At 43.0% G+C, this 18,686-nt stretch overlaps 1 protein-coding gene across 4 annotated transcripts in view; it reads left to right on the plus strand.

Moving 5' to 3' along the window:
- The window catches only part of FBXW5 (F-box and WD repeat domain containing 5), a 178,494-nt gene that overhangs the window by 147,878 nt on the left and 11,930 nt on the right, over positions 1-18,686 (plus strand). For all 4 annotated transcript variants that reach the window (XM_085610905.1, XM_085610897.1, XM_085610913.1 and 1 more), the window contains one exon: positions 13,135-13,347. In XM_085610905.1, the coding sequence (XP_085467031.1) occupies positions 13,135-13,347 (213 nt within the window). The remainder of the gene's footprint in view (positions 1-13,134; positions 13,348-18,686) is intronic.

Here is an 18,686-nt window from a genome sequence, read left to right on the forward strand (position 1 = left end):
AGCAATAGGACCATACACACGAACAATGCAGCAGGCTGTAAGTATGGCAGATCCTAATCAAATTCCCACCATGTCCCTCAAGACCCATTGGGGGGGTAGGGCTATTGGGCCCTTGAAGGCCAGCCAGTATCGTATGGCTCCAGCATAGGTTGACCCCATGAGAAGCCCATGGAACTGGCACTCCCTGCTTCCACAGGCTTTTAACATTTCCGACCAGCTGCCAAGACTAAGATTTTAGCCTCCTCTGCACCAAAGCCCATGCCGGCGTTGTCAAATGCCAACAGGGCCCAAGACGTAGCCGGCACCAAAAGTCCTCTTGGAGCAAACACCACCTTCAAAGTTGAAACAGCAGGAGCGAAGACCTACTTCAGCACCCAGACCACTAACCCTGTAGGTGATGCTCTGAGGGCTACCCCATTGAAGTCGAAGACCACTAGCTCCATCCAATCCTTGAGAGGCTTGAAGTAGAGCTCCATACTAGGCAAAAGAGACTGTACATCCAGATTCAGTTGGGAAGATTGCTAGTGAGTTACCATCCAAGGTGGTCCACACTCTACTACCTAAGCAGAGCCGTCCTTTGAGGAGGATTAAGCTTCTATGCCAGAACTGGCTCCCAATAATAAAAGCCAATGCCATAAAGTGGACCTATATGTAGTTCAGGAGGAGGACTATTTCTTAGTCGAGACCCTTTCTAAGACTGTGCGCAATATCCAGTTTTTACCCATGTTAAAAGGCATGGTATAACTAGCTACATACCACTTTATGGACCCCGTCAAAGCCAGAGTAGTAACAACTAAGCTAGAAGGAAGTGCAAAGCCTCTCCTTCTGACCCACCATACATCAGGGAACATGTAGAATCAGACTCCTTAGTCTTCACTTCTACAGGTAAGCGTGCAAACTCTCATGGAATGGGCGACGCCCCACCACTTGACAGGAAGAGTAAGACTCTGTACGCAGCAGGCAAGAGGATGGCCACGGGGAAAGCTAACCACTGGTGCATTGTCAATTCTGTTGTCTTACTGGCAAAATATCATAGGGTCCATTGGGACCAAATGCAGGAGTTACTTCAACACCTGCTGCTTGAATACAGGCAATGGGGAGAAGAACTGGTCACAGAGGGCAAGACTATTTCGAATGCAACTATACGTTGCGCCCTCAATGCAGCAGACCCCACAGCATGAGGAGTGGTCTGACGGCTAGATTGCCGACTTTGATGCTGGAAACCAGGGTTCGAGCCTCGGGGTCACGTCCACATCCTGTGATTCTGGGCAAATCACTTAATCTCCCTGTGCCTGAATGTATCCTTGTGTAACGAAACTGGTGCTCATGTAAAGCGCTCCAATACCTTCGGGCCGAGTTCGCGCTACATAAATCTGCATTAAAAAATTAAAGATTTAAATACAACTATCCTCATTCACTCACACATGTAGCTTTGTATCTCATGGTTTAAACCTGTGGTGCATCAATACCTACTTAATCTCCACTTCTATGGATAACATTTGTTCGACTCACAGGTTGAACACATGTTAAAGAAAACTTTAAAAGATACTCATGCAGCTAAGGCCATTGAGGCTCTTTTAAGGTCTAGTCAAAGGGGATCCTTTCACAATCCGCATTATGATGCAGGTTCTTAGACCACCTCCCTAGAGGCAATCTCTTACCAAAGTCAATCGTAGCAAACGCAAACCTATCAGCCTTACACCCGTAGAGGTTACTCACAAGGGGTTTTGCAGAGATAACATCAGCAAAGGAAGAGTCAAAGGAGATTCCTGTAAGAGTAGCTTCCTCAAATACAAAACATTGACTCGCTATAACTTCAGCCGAACAACATAACACTTTTTGAGGGGGGTGGTCAAGGACTTCTACCAAAATGGCAAGAGATCACCTCAGACAAATAGGTTTCAGTCCTAGTTGAACAGGTTTACTGTCTAGAGTTTTATTCATAGCCCCCAATATACCACCTTACACCTCAGTGAGGCCCATTCACACACCTTCTAGTGAAAGGAGTACACATGCCTTCCTACAAAAAGGGCCATCAAACCTGTCCCCACACAACATCAAGGAAAGGCAGTTTACTCCGTGTGCTTTCTATCCCCAAAACAGACTGGGCCCTCAGACCTGTTCTCAATCTCACACCTCTCAACCAATACATAGTCTGAACACTTCCACATGGAAACCCATAGGGCATCATACATCTGCTTCAGCTAGAAGACTTAATTGCAGCATTGGACCTCAAGGATGTATATTTCCACATTCCCATCCACCAAGCCCACCAGCGCTACCCGCACTTCTTGGTAAGTGACCAGCCTTAACAGTTCAAGGTCTTCCCCAAAAAGGTCCACCTATCTCAAAAACAAGAATTGCTAGATGGATAGATGGACGTATTCAAACCTGCTACCTTAAAGCCAAGGGAGTACTCGCTGTACCCATCAGGGCGCACTCTACACTATAAAAGGCAGCTTCTATGGCTTTCTGAGGAAACATCCAATTAGTTGATATTAGTGAACCAGCTGCTTGGTTACCCCAACACAAAATTATCAACCTCTGCTGCTGTGGAGCTTATTAGACTCCATTTTAGCTTTTCGTTTTAACTTAACGGCTTTTTCTAATGGTGATTTTCACATGTTTTCCTCAACATGAGAATGTGCCCTGCACACATTTATTCTTGATAGGCATTGATGCCCTGTTTTTTGTACGTTTAGTTCCAAGGTCACACACATTAGAAAGCATTGTTTTATTTTCTGTGTTTGTAGGAGACAACTCTTCTGCTTCAGATTAACTAATGATATTGCTTGACGCAACTGGCATAATGTGATAAGGCCCGTATTTTATTATTTAAACAGCATCCATGCTGAAATTGAGAGATGCTTCACTTCACGCCATAATGGAGGCTGCAGTGAACTGTGACTGAGATGCAGCTCTGCAGTCTGTTCGAGGGAGCGTTTTTACTTATGGGGCACAGGGGACCTTCACTGAATGATCGAAGGAGTGATTTAGGGGCAAAAGGGGCACCTTAATTTGAGGCGGGGTGTCTGGGAACGCTCGCTCTAAAAATGAAGGAAACAGACATGTGAGCCATGGAAACTAAGCCAAAATGTTGAACAGATTTATTTAGAAGATGCAACTTCAAGACACTTCAATAGAAAGGCATAAAAATACAAGATTTTGTGACTTCGCATTCTCAGAGAGTCACATAAATCAGACCGCGTATTTGCATGAAAGCATTGAACTGTTTGAGAGAGAGTGACACTTAACCTCAAGGACAAAATTACAAATGAAAAACAGTATAACTCAAGGAAAATGTTCTCAGAATGCAAAACGCACTTGATCTAAAATACTGAGAATACTCACGTACCTACCTAAAAGAAAATAGCCTTGCAAGTGTAATATAAGCATTAAATTCTCCATAAGAAAACACCAATTTAGAGACAAAAATAGCATACATAGCATATACAGCAAATATATTGGCACGTTAAATTGTATCTTAAAAACAAAAAACAAGAGTTCTTGGGGAACACCCAACCTTTATCACGAAAAAAAAAGATCACTTGCACACTCAGACGGGATGCATTTGTGGATGCACAGAGGACTGGCTTCCTGAAACACTGGTTAGATCATTCCAACAGGTCTGGCAGAAGGGTACCCACTAATATGCTCACTTGAGCACAGAAATATTAGTGAAAGATAAGAGTAACCTTAGTTATATGATGAACAATGAACTTGTTGAATTGTTTGTGTTTTTCACCATCCTGGTGTCTATGCTTATACTAATGATGTGTCGCATCTGTCTAATAATTGCAGCTCATGCATTATTTACAAGGATTAGAGCTTTTCAATAAATATTTGAAAATGCATTCTTGAGTCTTTTTTTTTTATTTGACACCTTGGGCATGCAAAATTGGCAAGCGAAAGGGTTCAATCTCTTTCCACAATTTCCTTGAGAATCTCAATGATCATGTTGGAGGTTACAAACACCATCTATAACTCTGTAAAGTTGGGAGTTTAGATGTGATACTGTGAGCTAGCTAGACAAACCAACATTTACTGATTAATTAAGAAGCCGTAGTCTCTGTATCTGTATGAACTTTTTTTGACCTAATATACAGTCCTACTAAATTCGAAGAAACCATGTAACTCTACTGTGTGGTCTATCATACAGCAAGCGCTAGTTGGCCTGATTGTCTTAAGGACCCTATTTCAGACATCTGCTCCATCCACATGCTAGCCACCCCTTAAACGCGGGGACTGCTTTACAATCCATGCAGAGCATGTGCATTTACAGAGACACATGCTACAAACAGAAAATGTTATGTACAGTGTAAGCATCTGTTCACAACATGTAGTGCTATGGATTCACATGCTCCCACCCTCTTCCCAAACGTGGGTAGCTCTAGCTGCAGATCTTTCTTTCTTTTTCGTCCATCAGCAATGCACATGTACACCACCTTTTTCAACCACGTTATGCCACTCTCATCTGCTGGACTAAAAACAATCAAAAACTGAATTGTTGCCCATGCGCAATGCAGACATAAGGAGAAGTCACCGTGGGTCGAGAGAGAATTCCTCGAAGTAAAACATAGTTCCAAACATCCTAGCTCAAAATTTGATGGCCGGGCTATGTAAGGCTTGTGAATCTACAGCACTCCACACTACGAACCGAAGCTTACAGGGTAAGTAGCAGTTTCACTCTAAACAACTTGCACAGAGATAATCTATAGTTTATGGTTTCTGAGGCTATACCTGTGGCAGAAAATATGATTACACATTTCCGTACAATGTGTGTCATCTGTTGTGCTATTTACAGTTTTTAAGGCTTCATGGTTTTATATATATATATATATATATATATATATATATATATATATTTCTCCAACAAGGCAACTATATATAGTGGCAACAAATGGATAGCACACACGAAAATATTCAGGCTGGGTGCTTTTATTGTGCAGACCCCCGCTGACAGACGCATTTCACCTCACGGCTTCGTCAATGTCAGTTTGTTTGTGTAAACACAAAAGTATTTAAAATCCCAATACGTCACATGTTGGTGAAAACATTAAAAACGGACTTATGCAGCATTGAGTATACAATTCATGGCGGCCATCTTGTAGTATGTTATATCTACAAAGTGAATAATAAAATACAAACAAACAAAAGTGCTTAGTGCTCTGTGCATGATTTTAGAAAAAGGTAATTGAATTATGGGTGAGTTCAAGTTGCTGTGCATATAACAAGATATTCATTCTACAATTTTTTACTTTTATTTTACATGCACTTTTTCTCTTTGCAACTTTTTAAGCAGACGCGATGGTGTACTACACCCTCACCCTTTCTTTCTTCATAATTGTGCCCTGAATGGGCAGTCTCACTGTCAAAGCCGATTTGTAAGGGAGGTATATTCTTCAGTTATTGGCAACAGACATTTCATTTTCACATCTTGGCATATTATAGCCCCTTATCTAAGCTCAAATATTCATTTTTACTATGTCCCAGATGAGTTATTATTCTAGATGAGTCCACAGGTCCTCATCATTATTTAACCCTGTTGGTGCTTTTGTTTGGAGATCAATTATGTATCTTGACTCCAAAGCTCGGAGTTTTCTCACTCTGTCCCCACCTCTTTCATGCCTTTCTACCAGATCTATACAGTAGAATTTCAAAAGATCCCTATCGCTTTGGTGGAATATTTCGAAATGGCGAGCAACAGGGTATGTCGCATCATTGTTTACAATAGCGCGCATATGTTCAAGGATGCGCTTTTTTGTCTGATTGATGGTGTTGCCAATATATCTTTTCTGGCATGGACATGTTGGGCAGTATACTGTGAAATCTGAATTGCAATTCAAGAATTGTTTTATTTCTCCAACTGGCCTAGAATCCCCTGGTCTGCCACTGAAAGTAGTCATTTTATTGCTATTTGTGCAGGCTTTGCAATTTTTGCAGGGAAAAAAACCATTAATACCCAGTCTGTTTTTTGTTACTGGTGTTTGATTGAAATGGCTGTGTATCAAGTGGTCCCCCAAAGGAGGACATTTCCTATATGTAATCAATGGACGTTCTGGAAGGTGGTGTCTCAGCACATTATCTGTTTGTAAAATATGCCAATTTCTCCTAAAAATTTCAACAGTATTGCCTGATTTTTCGTTATATTTGGTTATCATTCTGGCTGGGGCCTGTTGAGATGTTTGATTCAATCTTTTCCCCACTAGTAGATCCTTTCTGTTAATTCTTTGGACCTTAACTTCTGCCCGATGTAAATCTGCATATGTATACCCTTGTTCTTTAGATCTCTGTATAGCCTCCTCTTTAGCTGTCTCAAAGCTAGTTTCAGTGGTACAATTGTGCTTTAGGCGAAAAAGCTCCCCATAAGGTATATTTTTTATTAGACTTTTGGGGTGATGACTGCCTGCGTGCAGGACGGTATTGCCCGCTGTAGGCTTTCCAAACAGACGTGTCAATAAAGTTAGATTATCAATATACACTTCCAGATCCAAATAACTAACTGAGGAATCACTGATATGACTTGTGAACTTCAAGTTCAATTTGTTGTTATTTAGCGAGGCGACGTACTCCTCAGCCGAGGAGCGGCTGCCACGCCAGACAACAAAAAGGTGATCTATGTATCGTGCTGTAAATGATCTAGGGCAACTTCATTTTTATAGAGAAATCAGAACATGTCAAAGGTAGTGACACTAATAATTAGAAAAATACAAAAACATTTATTTAATTGTGTCTGATAATTTAAAAATATTCATAAATATGATTTTTATAGATCTGCACAAAGTTTTCATTTATACAGTGTCCTAGTTTCAATCATCCTTCAAGCATTCATACTGAATAAATTGATATTTCCAAACTCAATTCTCTTATTAGAAATACAAAGTTTTGGTCAGAATGTATTTCCCTGTCTAGGTGAACTTCACATTAGTACCAGGGGTCCCCTTATCTTTGTAATCTCATCTATGTATCGTGACCATAATATAATCTTGTCCATCCACAGCTCATTATGTTCCCCCCAGGCTACGTGCTTCTCCCACCAGCCCACGAATACATTTGGGTAACTGGGTGCGAAGCACGTACCCATGGCTGTTCCCTGCCTTTGTCGATAAAGCTGGCCTGCAAAAATGAAAATATTGTTATGTAAACAAAAAGAGATCCTATCTAACACCATTTTGTTGTGATTTAAAAATTGTTAAGTGTCTCTTTTCTAAAAACCATTTGACAGCTTTCAGTCTATCTTGATGTCGAATACACGTGTAGAGACTAGTAATGTCCAAAGTTATGAGGAGTATGTCTTCTTCCCATCTGATTCCTTCAATCAATCTCAGAAAATCCTGCGGATCCTGTATGTAAGACGCAAGGTCCTTTACTAGGGGGCAAGGAAGGAATCAATATAGATTGCAGTATTCTCTAACAGACTATTGAGGCCACAATCCGTCTTTCTGGAGGATTGAGTGGGTCTTTATGTATATTCGGAAGATGATAGAATGTTGGTAAGGTGGGCGATTCACAATGAAGAAACAAGTATTCCTCTTGGCTCAACATGCTTTCATCCCTCCAGTTTTCTAAGAGTTGATGGTATGTGGTTATGCATACTGCATATTCCTTGCATTGAATAGGCGTATAACATTCTAGATCTTCAAGTTGCCTCATGGCCTCTTTATAGTATTGTTGCTTGCTAAAGACGACCATATTTCCCCCCTTATCCGATGGCTTTACTTCAATGTCTGGATCCTCTTTTAGTGTTTTAATGGCATCCCACTGTTTCCTTGGTATATTATACTGCCGAGTATTAGAATTGGTTTGTTTGGCCAATTTTTTAAGATCTAATATAGCCGCTTCATTAAATACATCAATTGTATCAAAGGGTGTCTGAGGAATTGTTCTTAATTTTCTCTTCAATTGACTGTGGCCACTTGTCTGTGTTATTCCTGCTAATTCTAGATGCTCCTCAATATTCATCTCGCTTGCATCTCCGGGAATAGTTGTATCCAAGGGTTGCAAGGTAATCAATGTTTGAAGATTGTGGCCTGTAAGATGATCTGTTAAATTGGCATTGGTTTCAGTGTCATTATCATGTACTTCCAAAGGGTCGCATCCTGGGTGTATAAGGAAGAGTTTTTGTAATTTCAGTTTCATGATGTATCTAAAAAGGTCTATGCGAACCTCTGCATAGTCATAACCAGATGTTAGATAGAAGGTTGGACCGAGTTGTAACACTTTCAATTGATCTTGTGTTAAAACTTTATTAGAAAGATTCACCACTGTCCGTTCCTCAGTTTGATTCACCATTTGTCTTTTCTCCCCCATTTGCCTTTTCTCCCCCTGCTCCGGGTAACTCTTGGGGTGGATACTTCTTCTCCCACTTTTCTTCCCCTTCTTGTTTTGCGCTTCTTGCGCCCTTCCCTTGGATTTGCTGCGGGGGGTGTGTTCTTGCAGTTGGCCTTTGGCGTGTTTCTCTTATTAGCTGATATTCATGAAAAAAGGGAGGCTCTGATTTCACCAGTCCCCCTCTTTCTTTGCTTACTGTTTATTCACCTTCCGATATATCCGCATCGGATTCTGAGGTATCTCTTCCTCCACTCGCTGTTGCACCGGGTTGGTACATCTTTTTTCTTGGCCCATCAAATTTACGCGCAAATGTTAGAATTCGGCCTGAGTTGTAATCTTGTTCATCCCTTTGGAATTTAGTCTGTTTTCGACGTCTTATGACCATCTCCTAGTCCTTCAAGCGTTTCATCATAGCGTTCCTTAGTTCTTCAGTGCGCTTGACATCCTTTCCTTTACTTATAAGATCTTCAAGTCTTTTAATTTCTAAAATAATTTTTTCTCTATCGCTCCACGCGTATTTAATTAAAATTCTAACCATTCCTTTCGCCCCCAAAAAATATATATACATACACACATACCTACTGGCGGTTGCCAGTAGGTAGTTATAGTTAGGACCTCGTTTCTATTCAAAAAGCGTTTTTGCTTTTGCCATTATCTTTGGCGCCATTTGACGAATCTCCCCGAAATTTTCTAGAAAAAAGGACAGGTCCTGTCTTGAGAGTTTTGGGGTGATTTATCAAGCGGTGGCCAAGAAAAAAAGGGGGGGGGGTCCCAAAACATGTTTTTGCCATGTTAATTGCTATAGGAAAAATTGGAACAGGCTACAGCCCGAACTGCTGAACTGAATTACACCAAATTTGGCAAAAAGGTAGGCCTTGGTCCAGAAAGCGACCTTTTTTTAAAAGAAATTGTGTATATCCGTTTAGTAGTTGCTGAAAAATTCAAGAAATAAAAATATCGATATATGAGCATCGAGGAGGGTTCATGAACCCTCCCTGGCACGAGCTTCCTTCTGACTGGCTGCCAACACTCCAAACCAGGAAGTGTTGGCAGCCATCTTGTGACTCGGTAACTGAGGCACAAGAAAGAGGGTGAAAAAAAGATGAAAAACAAGAAAAGGGGACAGGGTAGAAACACCCTGACCCCCTAGGCCTGCTCAGGGGATCCCGCAGGGACCCCCAGGGCCCCAAAAAGTGTGTATATATATATATATATATATATCTTTTTTTTTTTTTTTTTTTTTTTTTTTTTAAATCGGCAGCATTTGCGCTGGGTGCGCGAATCCTTCCGAGGAAAAACAAAGAAAATGAAGAGCCGGCTCCCGCGCTTCATTTTAATGAGCCCCTGCAGCCCAGGGGACTGCTATCTCCCTGGGCCTATGCTAATTATATGCGGGGGCACTCGGCACCCTCAGCCCCGGGGACCGCCACCTCCCCCGGGCTTTATTTGATTATGCGCGGGGGGCACATGCCCCCCCCCAGCCCCAGGGACCGCCACCTCCCCGGGGCGTAAATTGATATAAAATAGGTGTGGGGGAGCTTCTGCACCCCCCCACACTGCCCCGGGAGCCGCCACCTGCCCGGGACACTAATTATTCAAAATCGGGGGTCTGTTACAGGCCCCGGGGACCACCACCTCCCCGGGGCTTTTCAAATGGAGGGAGGGGGGCCACGCTGCCCCCCTCCTATAGCCTTTGATGGCCCTGGTGTCTGCCACCCCCCAGGGCTGGCTCCTACAATGTCCCAGAGGGCCCACCCCTGGGACATTGCCATTTGCTATGGCAGAGTGGGAGCACAGCTTCTGCTCTGCCATAGCAAACCCTGCTTTGGTTTTTGGAAGCGAGAGCAAGAAACCTGCTCTCGCTTCCAAAAACTAAAGCAGATTTGCTTTTGCACAAGGGGAGCTGCATGTCAGCAGCTCCCCTTGTGTAAAAGCAATGCCGGCTCCCGCAGGAAGAGGAGAGCCAGCGGGACAGAGGGGCATTGGGGCTCCCCCCACGGTCCCCATCACAGAGGCCAGGCCACGGGGGATGGGGTCCTCGGGCCAAAAGTAGCCCGGGAGGGGGGCCACGTGGCCCACCTCCCGCGAATAAATAAACGGCAGGCCGCGAGAGTGGGGTCCCGGGGGCCAATAGTGGCCTAGGGAAGGGGGCACACAGCCCCCTTCCCAATTAATACATTAAGAAAAGGATGCCATGCCCCGGGAGATGGGGTCCCTGGGGGTGAAATTGGCCTTGGGAGGGGGGGGCGTGGCCCCCTTCCCTTCTGTTTTTTTTTTATATAGATAAAGGGGTCAGGCTCTGGGGGATGGGGTCCCCAGTGCCCCAAAAATAGTAAAAGAAGGGGGGCCACACAATTCCACTTCTTAAAAAAAAAAGCCGGCATCTCGCCGGAGGACCCGCCCCCTCTCTGCGCCATTCTGCAAACGCGTCCCCTGGCGAGTTGTTGGTTGGGAAATTGTCACCATGAATACTGAGGGTCCCTGGGGGCCAACTAGTCCACCACGTTACTCAAATAAGTGCCACAGAGCTGGTTTGAGGACCTCGGGACACAAGTGGACTTCATCCCCCAAGCAGCAGTGCGCCAAGAGCGGCGTTTGCAGAGTGGTACATAAAGGGGGCATGGCCTCGGACTACCTCTCTGCAATCCAGCTGTGTGGCGCTTACTGGTGGTACCGGGTGGGCTAGTTGGCCCCCAGGGACCCTCGGTATTTAAGGGGACTTAATCCCCCAACTTGGAACGCGCCAGGAGGCGTGTTTGCAGAGTGGTGGAGAAAGGGGGCGTGGCCTGTGTCCACCTCTAAGCAATCCCACTATGTGGGGCTTACTGGAAGTAAGAGGTAGGCTGGTTGACCCCTAAATGACCCCCAGCAGCGAAGGGAACTTCAATCCCCATCCAAGAGCGCAACCAGGGAGCGTGTTTGCAGAGTGCTGGGCAAAGGGGGCGTGGCCTGTTATGAGAGCTTAACAATCCTGCTGTGGGGTACTTACTGAAAGTAAAAGGAGGGGTAGTTGGTTCCAAGGATGTCCTATGGGGCCAAGTACCCCACTTTTCACCTTCAGTAAGTCCCACACAGCGGGATTGCTAAGAAGTCTACAGAGGCCATGCCCCCCTTTCTCCACCACTCTGCAAACGCGCTTCCTGGCAGACTACGGGATGGGGGATGAAGTCCACTTTGCTCCTGAGAGGGAGAGGAGTTGGCCTAACGGCCAGGGCGGTCGACCTCAAATATAGGGAACTTGGTTTGAGTTTCTGCAATGACGCTGTACATCCTGTGATTCTGGGCAAATGACTTAATCTCCCCGTGCCTAACAATAAATATTAATGTGTCCTCATGTAATGCTACTGGTGCTATATAACGCGCTCTGATACCCGATTCAGGTCAAGTTCGCGCTATATAAAACTCTGTTTAAAAAAAAAAAAGAAAAAAGCCCTCCTGTAAGTCCTACACAGCAGAATTCCTGAGCGCTGGTTAGAGGCCCAGCACCCTTTCTCTACCACTCTGCAAACATGACTACTACTTAAAGAAGTATCTTTCTGCACCTCTGACTTGGAGGTAGTTTTAATCCTCCTGCACTATTGTGTACTAGGGCCTTACAGAGGAGGTCATGCCAATCACAGGGGTACCCCAACGCATAGTGTTCCCTACTGTATCTAGGTGTTTTCACTGTATTCTTACTGACCATGTCATGAATGATGTAATATGTGACATCATCAGCAGTGCATTGCGGGGGCGCGAGTTATAGTTAGCTCAACTAACTATAACGGCCGAATTTCTCTGGTTTTGTACGAGTGAAATGCCCAACTAACTATAACGTCCCTGAAACCTATTGTTTTTTTCAGTGAATTTCTATGGTTTTTTAAATGCTAATTTCTAACTACAACGTCCCTGAAACCGATGTTTTTTTTCAGTGAATATATAGATATAGATATGTATGTATCCTTCCTTCCTTCTTGAGTTTTTCTTTTTGAGTTTATCTTTTGCATGAGCATCTTTGTGTACTCCTCGTTTTCAAGTGTGCGTTACAAATCAATCTGAATTTCACAAAGGACTTTGTTTCTAATCAAGTGTTTGACACATTTAGACTGGAAGGCTATTCTAATCTATTTTAAAGCAGCTAACCCCATAAGTACAATTTCTGCAACTCCATTAGTGTAGCAAAATGTCAGTGGATCTTTGTAGGATCACCCTTCCTTTTGCAAATTTTATTTTTTGTAATTTGATGCATCAAAGGAAACCTAGGTATTGGGCAGTCATTCTGTAAGAACTTCTTCAACTAATCATTTGGCTCCACATAGTCGCTTCTTGTGTTTTGGGTACTGCTCAAATTAAATCTAGAACCCATACCAGCCTTGGAGAAGAAACGTTACTTACATGTAGCATGATGTCTTGACCTAATTCATATTAGACCTACTCACCCTGCCATTTTCTGAGGTTGTGGTCTTTTTTTATTTATCCCTCCAAAATGTATGGAAGTACTCCTGGTGAACATGGACTTCACCAGGAATCTGATCACCCACTCTACTAAATTAACTCTTCATGCCGAGGCCTTCCAGTGTTGTAAAGAAAAAAGTTAAAAACTAAGAAGATTAGAACTTTAAAATAAAGGTTAATTTTTCCTCCCCTACAACAGGTACATTTGTCATTAATCTAAATTGCTAATTGTACTTTATTTGAGCTGATTTATTTGTTTTACAGTACAGATATATTAGCTTGTCATTATTACCTTGCACACATTATCAATGTACCCATGTCTGATGTAGCTGGCTGGAAGCATGGCATTACATATTCTTTCCTTTTCAGGTATCTATATGTGAACAGCCGTGCCTGGCCAAGTGACTGTGTGATCTCTGACCCCATGCAACCACCCCCAATTGCTGAAGAGATCGACCTTCACGTCTATGACTTGAAGACCATGCAAGAAGTGAAGCGGACACTTCGTTCACACCGTGCATTTACCCCAAACGATGAGTGCTTCTTCATCTTTTTGGATGTCAGCCGAGACTTTGTAGCAAGGTACTACACAAATCTGATTGATGCACAACTTACTGTGACCACAGGTTCCCGATGTTGTATCTCTCTGCTGTTCTATTTGTGTGATATTGGACACACCATTTAAGTAATACAAAGTATAGCCTTTAACACTCCTATGACCGTGGCTGTGCTGGTATAAAATACGGCATCTTTCAACAATATTCTTTATCTTTTTTTCTTTAGACTTTGTTTGTTTTTGCCCATAGTCTTTTTTTTTTTTTTCTCCAGCATTGGATGTTACCTTAATTCACATACTAGAATCATTCCTTGTGTTCGAGCTTGGAAGTCCAACAGGATAATTTCCATAGCAGTAAAAAGAAATTTCCTTTAGAAGCAATATAAAAAACCTGTTCCTTAGTAGCCTAGTTACCTCATTAGAAAAGGCCTAAACTTCAGCCAGTGATGTTGAGAGCGTGGTGAACTCGACTCCCCTCCTAGAGGCTTCCGAAAATATTTCTACACCATGTTGAGTTCAACTCAAAGCTAAGTTCAGAGAATATTTTTCCTCGCTGGATATTTCTATAGATATACAATCTAAGAAAAGGGAAAAGTGTGTTGGGTCATCGGTAGTGCCCTTTTGACCCAAATCCTGACTGGAACATCCACTTTATCTGGACATGACTGAATCCGCTAAGAAGGCTTTCTTAGGAGCTTGCACTCCTATGGTAAGGCGTTGTTTGTGGATGATCATCACTCAGACAATTGTTCAATAATGCGGTGACTTGCCCACTTGAGTGCATGGTTTTTAGGTTGTGTCCGAAGGAGATTTATTTGTACTTTTCCGGAAATGTTACACTCATATTTCCCAGCTCGAATGATTTAGGTAAATGGTCTATGAAACATAATAACATTGGAGAAGTGTAATTACAGGTAAGTAATTTATTTCGTATAGTGAGCAGAACGTAAACTGATAAAATGGCCAGCTGCTACTTCCCCTTACTTTTGTAGGGTGTTAACAAAACATTCATTTGACAATTTTAAGATTGTTGTAAATCAGATATGCTCTGCAGTTTTGCCACATTGAAGTACTTGTAAGAACGTCGTCATTACAAATAAATGATCGTTTTCGTCTTTTATTTGCATGGACCATTCTGGAGTCTGTTGTAGCATGAATATGGTTCATTTAGATATCCGTGCAATTTTGAAAGAGTTTACTTATGCTTGCAATTAAAGTTCTGATTCTAACCTCTAAATATAATGCATCCATCTTCAAGCCGAGAAGTTATGACTTAATAAATAAACCTTTTCACTGTAAAAAGAGAAACTAACTAACATATTCATACTCACAACAAGATTAGATTGATTTTGTTATGTTTACTTAATGCCCAACTCAGTCAGTAATTTAATCTGCCTGTCATACTTCAAGTAGTGTGACTGAGTCAAACACTGGCTTTGTTAGTTTTGAGTATTGCACACCTACTGTAGTTACATTGAAAGTTTCAGTTTTATTGCTTGTTTGTGACCCCAAATATCATTCTTTGGACACAGAATATTGTCTTTCCAAATGCTGACTTTGGACAGCCCCTGCTGCAGATGTTAATGTGTCTAGATAGCGTACCAGAATGGGTGGGGTTGTGGAGCAGTCGAGTAGGTGTAAGTGCAGTGATGGCAATCATTGCCAGAACACAGGCCCAACAATACCTCCTCCCCTGCAGCATCTCTTATCTTAGGGGCACAATAGAGAACCTAATAAATCAGGTTAACATCACATCATCACTGCTGCCAGCATATCTGGCAATGTAAAATTACTGTGGGAGATGGAAGGCAAGAGTTTTTTGCTGCCGATGTCTCCCTCTGCAGACCATAGTTTTAATTATGAAAAACACTGGGCGATTTAGAACTTATTCACTAATGCGAGAGGGAGATTTTGTATTTTTGTAACCGTCTTTCCCATCACCCCCAAATTTACTGCGGACCTAAATTTTCAGTGTTGCAGAAAATCCAGATGCATAGGTTTATATTTGAGAATATTCAGAAATATTTGTTGTCCTTTAGTCCTCAAATTAACGCAGGTTTTCTATGTGAAAATTGTGTTTCTTTCAAAAACACTGGAAAATGTGAGTATTCTAAACTTACTCCTAAATGAAGCAGGCATTAACTGGTATAGGAAGTATGGGACTTTTCAGAGAAATGCAGATATATGTGGGAAAGTAATTGCAAATTTGATGTGTATGACTGTTCACAAAAACAATTATGTTGCCCACATTCCTGATAATGGCCTTTGACAGCCAACGAATCCACTCGCTCTGTGTCAATAAAAAGTGGAAAATGTTCATTCTGTAAGTGGCAGAGCATTTTCATGCCACTTATGTTTCTGACTTATTTGTGGAAAAATAGTGAATTGAGGTTGTAATTTTAGCAGCATTTATATTGAGCGTTCTTATACTCTGCATGCTGAGGTCGATGTTTTCCAGTCACCAAGAATTTCCCCTTGTAGCATTGGATACATTTAATTGGGCTGGGCCACTAAAGAAGGGCAGCAAGCTTATATACATCATCCTTGACCCAAGCTTCTAGAAGCAATCCATACACAATAGCAAGGCTATTTTTTTTTTTCTTTTTTTTTTATGAAATCTTTTTAATTTATTAGGTATATCAATGCATAACATCCCACATACAGATCAGTGGGGTCTCCCCCCTACTCTACTCTAATTAGGCAGCCTCTGTTCCATCTACAAGTTGTATATGCCTCAATTCTTGACCGGTTAGTAACCCAACCCCCTTTAAGATCAATCAAGTCCTGTCTTTCCCTCCTCCCCAGCAGCCTTTTCTTATACCTTATGTCTACAGCCCTCTGTACTTCACCCAATTCCACCAGACTTTGTCCCATTTCCCAAGACATCCCCTAACTTGATAAATGTCTTTCTCTGCTGCCCAACACCAGTCCAGGTCTTGTGCCCAGTCCCTCACTGTAGGTGGCTACAACCTCCCCTACATTCTGGCAATGTTCTTCTTGGCCACCATATCAGCTAACATTCGCCACAATTCGATATATCTTGACAATTTCATGCCCCCTGTTACATTTAGCAGGTGCCATTTAGGCTCCATCGGGACTGTCTGTACCGCCACTTCGGACATCACTTTTGTAATCCCCCTTCAGAATCTCTGCAGCACAGGACAACTCCATAGTGTGTGTAAAAAGGTACCTTCCTCCCCACAACCTCTTGCACATATATTTGAGTTGCATCTGCCCATTCGAAAAAGTCTCAGTCTGGTTGTGTATGATATGTGTATTATTCTAATTTGTACTAGCCTAAAGCGGGCCCTATAGCTACTTCTGTTGGAATCTGCATGACTTCAACCAGTCATCTTGCTCTAGGATCACAACATCCCGCTCCCACTTGCCCCTCAGGGCCACTAGCAGGTCTGAGGTATTATTCATTATTTTTTTTTATATATATTAGGGAGGTTGCCTTTTCCGCTATTTGGTCCGCTAGTAGTTTTTAGAACTCTGCCTGACGTGAGCAGCACTTGCGCTGCTCTCGTCATACGAGGGCTTCTTGGAATCGATACGGATTCCGAAGCTGTGTCCCAGCTCCGCCTTCAGTTTTCATTGGTGCGTGTCGTTTGGCGTCATGAATTAGGCCAAAGGCAGTACAATGATTGCACCGAAGGCAGGTCAATCCCTCCTTGTTGCCACCCTGTCTCCTTTTAGCCACGCCCACCGGGATTAGATCTTTTACCGGGGGCGTTAGACTATGGCCTTTAATTACTGGGGAAGCACTATTTGTTTCCCCTTCCCTCTATCTCTCTCCCCGAGACTTGTTTATTTCATTGATTTGCCGCGTGGGCCACTTTCACCACGCTTGTTTATTTTCATTTTCATCTTGCTAAATTGCACAAGCGTGGTCCGTTTTGGCCGCGCTTGTAACATTGTGACTTGTTCCCTCTTTGTCGCACCCCCTGAAATGCCATCTCGCATCCCCTCCAAGGGTGGGAACCCCTGAACCAGGTGGCCATCAGTCAAGCAATGCAGAGGAACCCGCGAAGTGATGAAGAGGGGGCAGGCTGGGAACCCCTCGTGCTTCACGATTTTTTACTATGTGGCTGCAGTGGTGAACAGACAGAAGTAAAACAACACCCCACGCCGTGTGTTTGTGCTCTCCTGGGAGTGGGAATGTGGCCAGGGCTATCCTGTGCACCCAAGCTCTTCCTCCAAGTCGATGCCAACGATTCTTCATTCAGAGACCCACATTTATCACATGCATTTCTTTCATTTGTACTTATTTTCTTAAAATTAATTCAGCCAAATGTTGACAGGCAGTGAATTCTATTTCTTGAGACTGGGCTTGCATGTTAAAATATCAGTAAGTCTAAAATCGTGTCACCTCAGTGGACAAATGGTGGTTATTTTATCATATCATAACCTGCTTATTTTGTCGTCCAGAGGAGAGTGAAATGCCGAGCTGGCCCTGCACGGATTCCGTCCTCCGGCCGGTCGAGTACGCACGCACAGAACGCTAGGTTACTGAAACGTGTGCTTGTGGGCTGTAGATCACAAGTGCATGCATACAGTAAGAACATAACCACCCCCCTCGCCCACTCACACCTTGTTGCAGTCTCCACCAGGAAGTCCAGTTCGAAGTCTTGAGATCTGGCGTGGCAGTGGCTGTGTCCAGGGGAGAGGGGTGGTCAGTAGTCCAGGCATGCTGCCTCAGCAGATGCATCCCACAGGGACTTACATTAGTGCACTGTTGAGTAAAGTAGGGCTAATGCACTAGTGATATTCACAACTTGAACTATTTCACTATGACACTTGACTGACCTGTAGCTCTCCAGAGATACTGTTTCCCTGCTGCAGAAACTTCACTCCAGACGAACTCCCACCCGTCTGTATCACACACTTCCGCGGCACGTGCACAAACAGACCAAGCTACCTTACTGCCACCTGAGCCTCTACCCGGCAAGTAAAACACACATCACAGCAGCAGCAGCCTCATGAGCGACCGTACCTGTGCTAGAACTTACAGGACGTAACCTTCTGCGGCTCAATCAGCTTTTAATGTCTCCTCGCAGGATCTATTAATGCACCGCAGATATCCAAAAGGTGAGATGGATTTAAATGGCTTATTACCTTACACATTTTAGTTTCTACAAGCACCTGCGATTTAAAGATGAATATGGCAGCATTTGAATAGAACATTGAAAGCGAACTACATTGAGGCAGTTAATTAAAAAACCTACTATCATTAAACTCAAGGTTGTTTTATTTTATCTGCCATTGAAGGATTAAACGCAGAACAGCCCCCCACTGAACTATATTACCTAGAAAAGAATTTAACGGAGATTTCTACTCGAATATGTTGCATTAATTAAGAGTG

Source organism: Triturus cristatus, chromosome 1_2 (assembly GCF_964204655.1).
Source record: "Triturus cristatus chromosome 1_2, aTriCri1.1, whole genome shotgun sequence".
Taxonomy (NCBI): domain Eukaryota; kingdom Metazoa; phylum Chordata; class Amphibia; order Caudata; family Salamandridae; genus Triturus; species Triturus cristatus.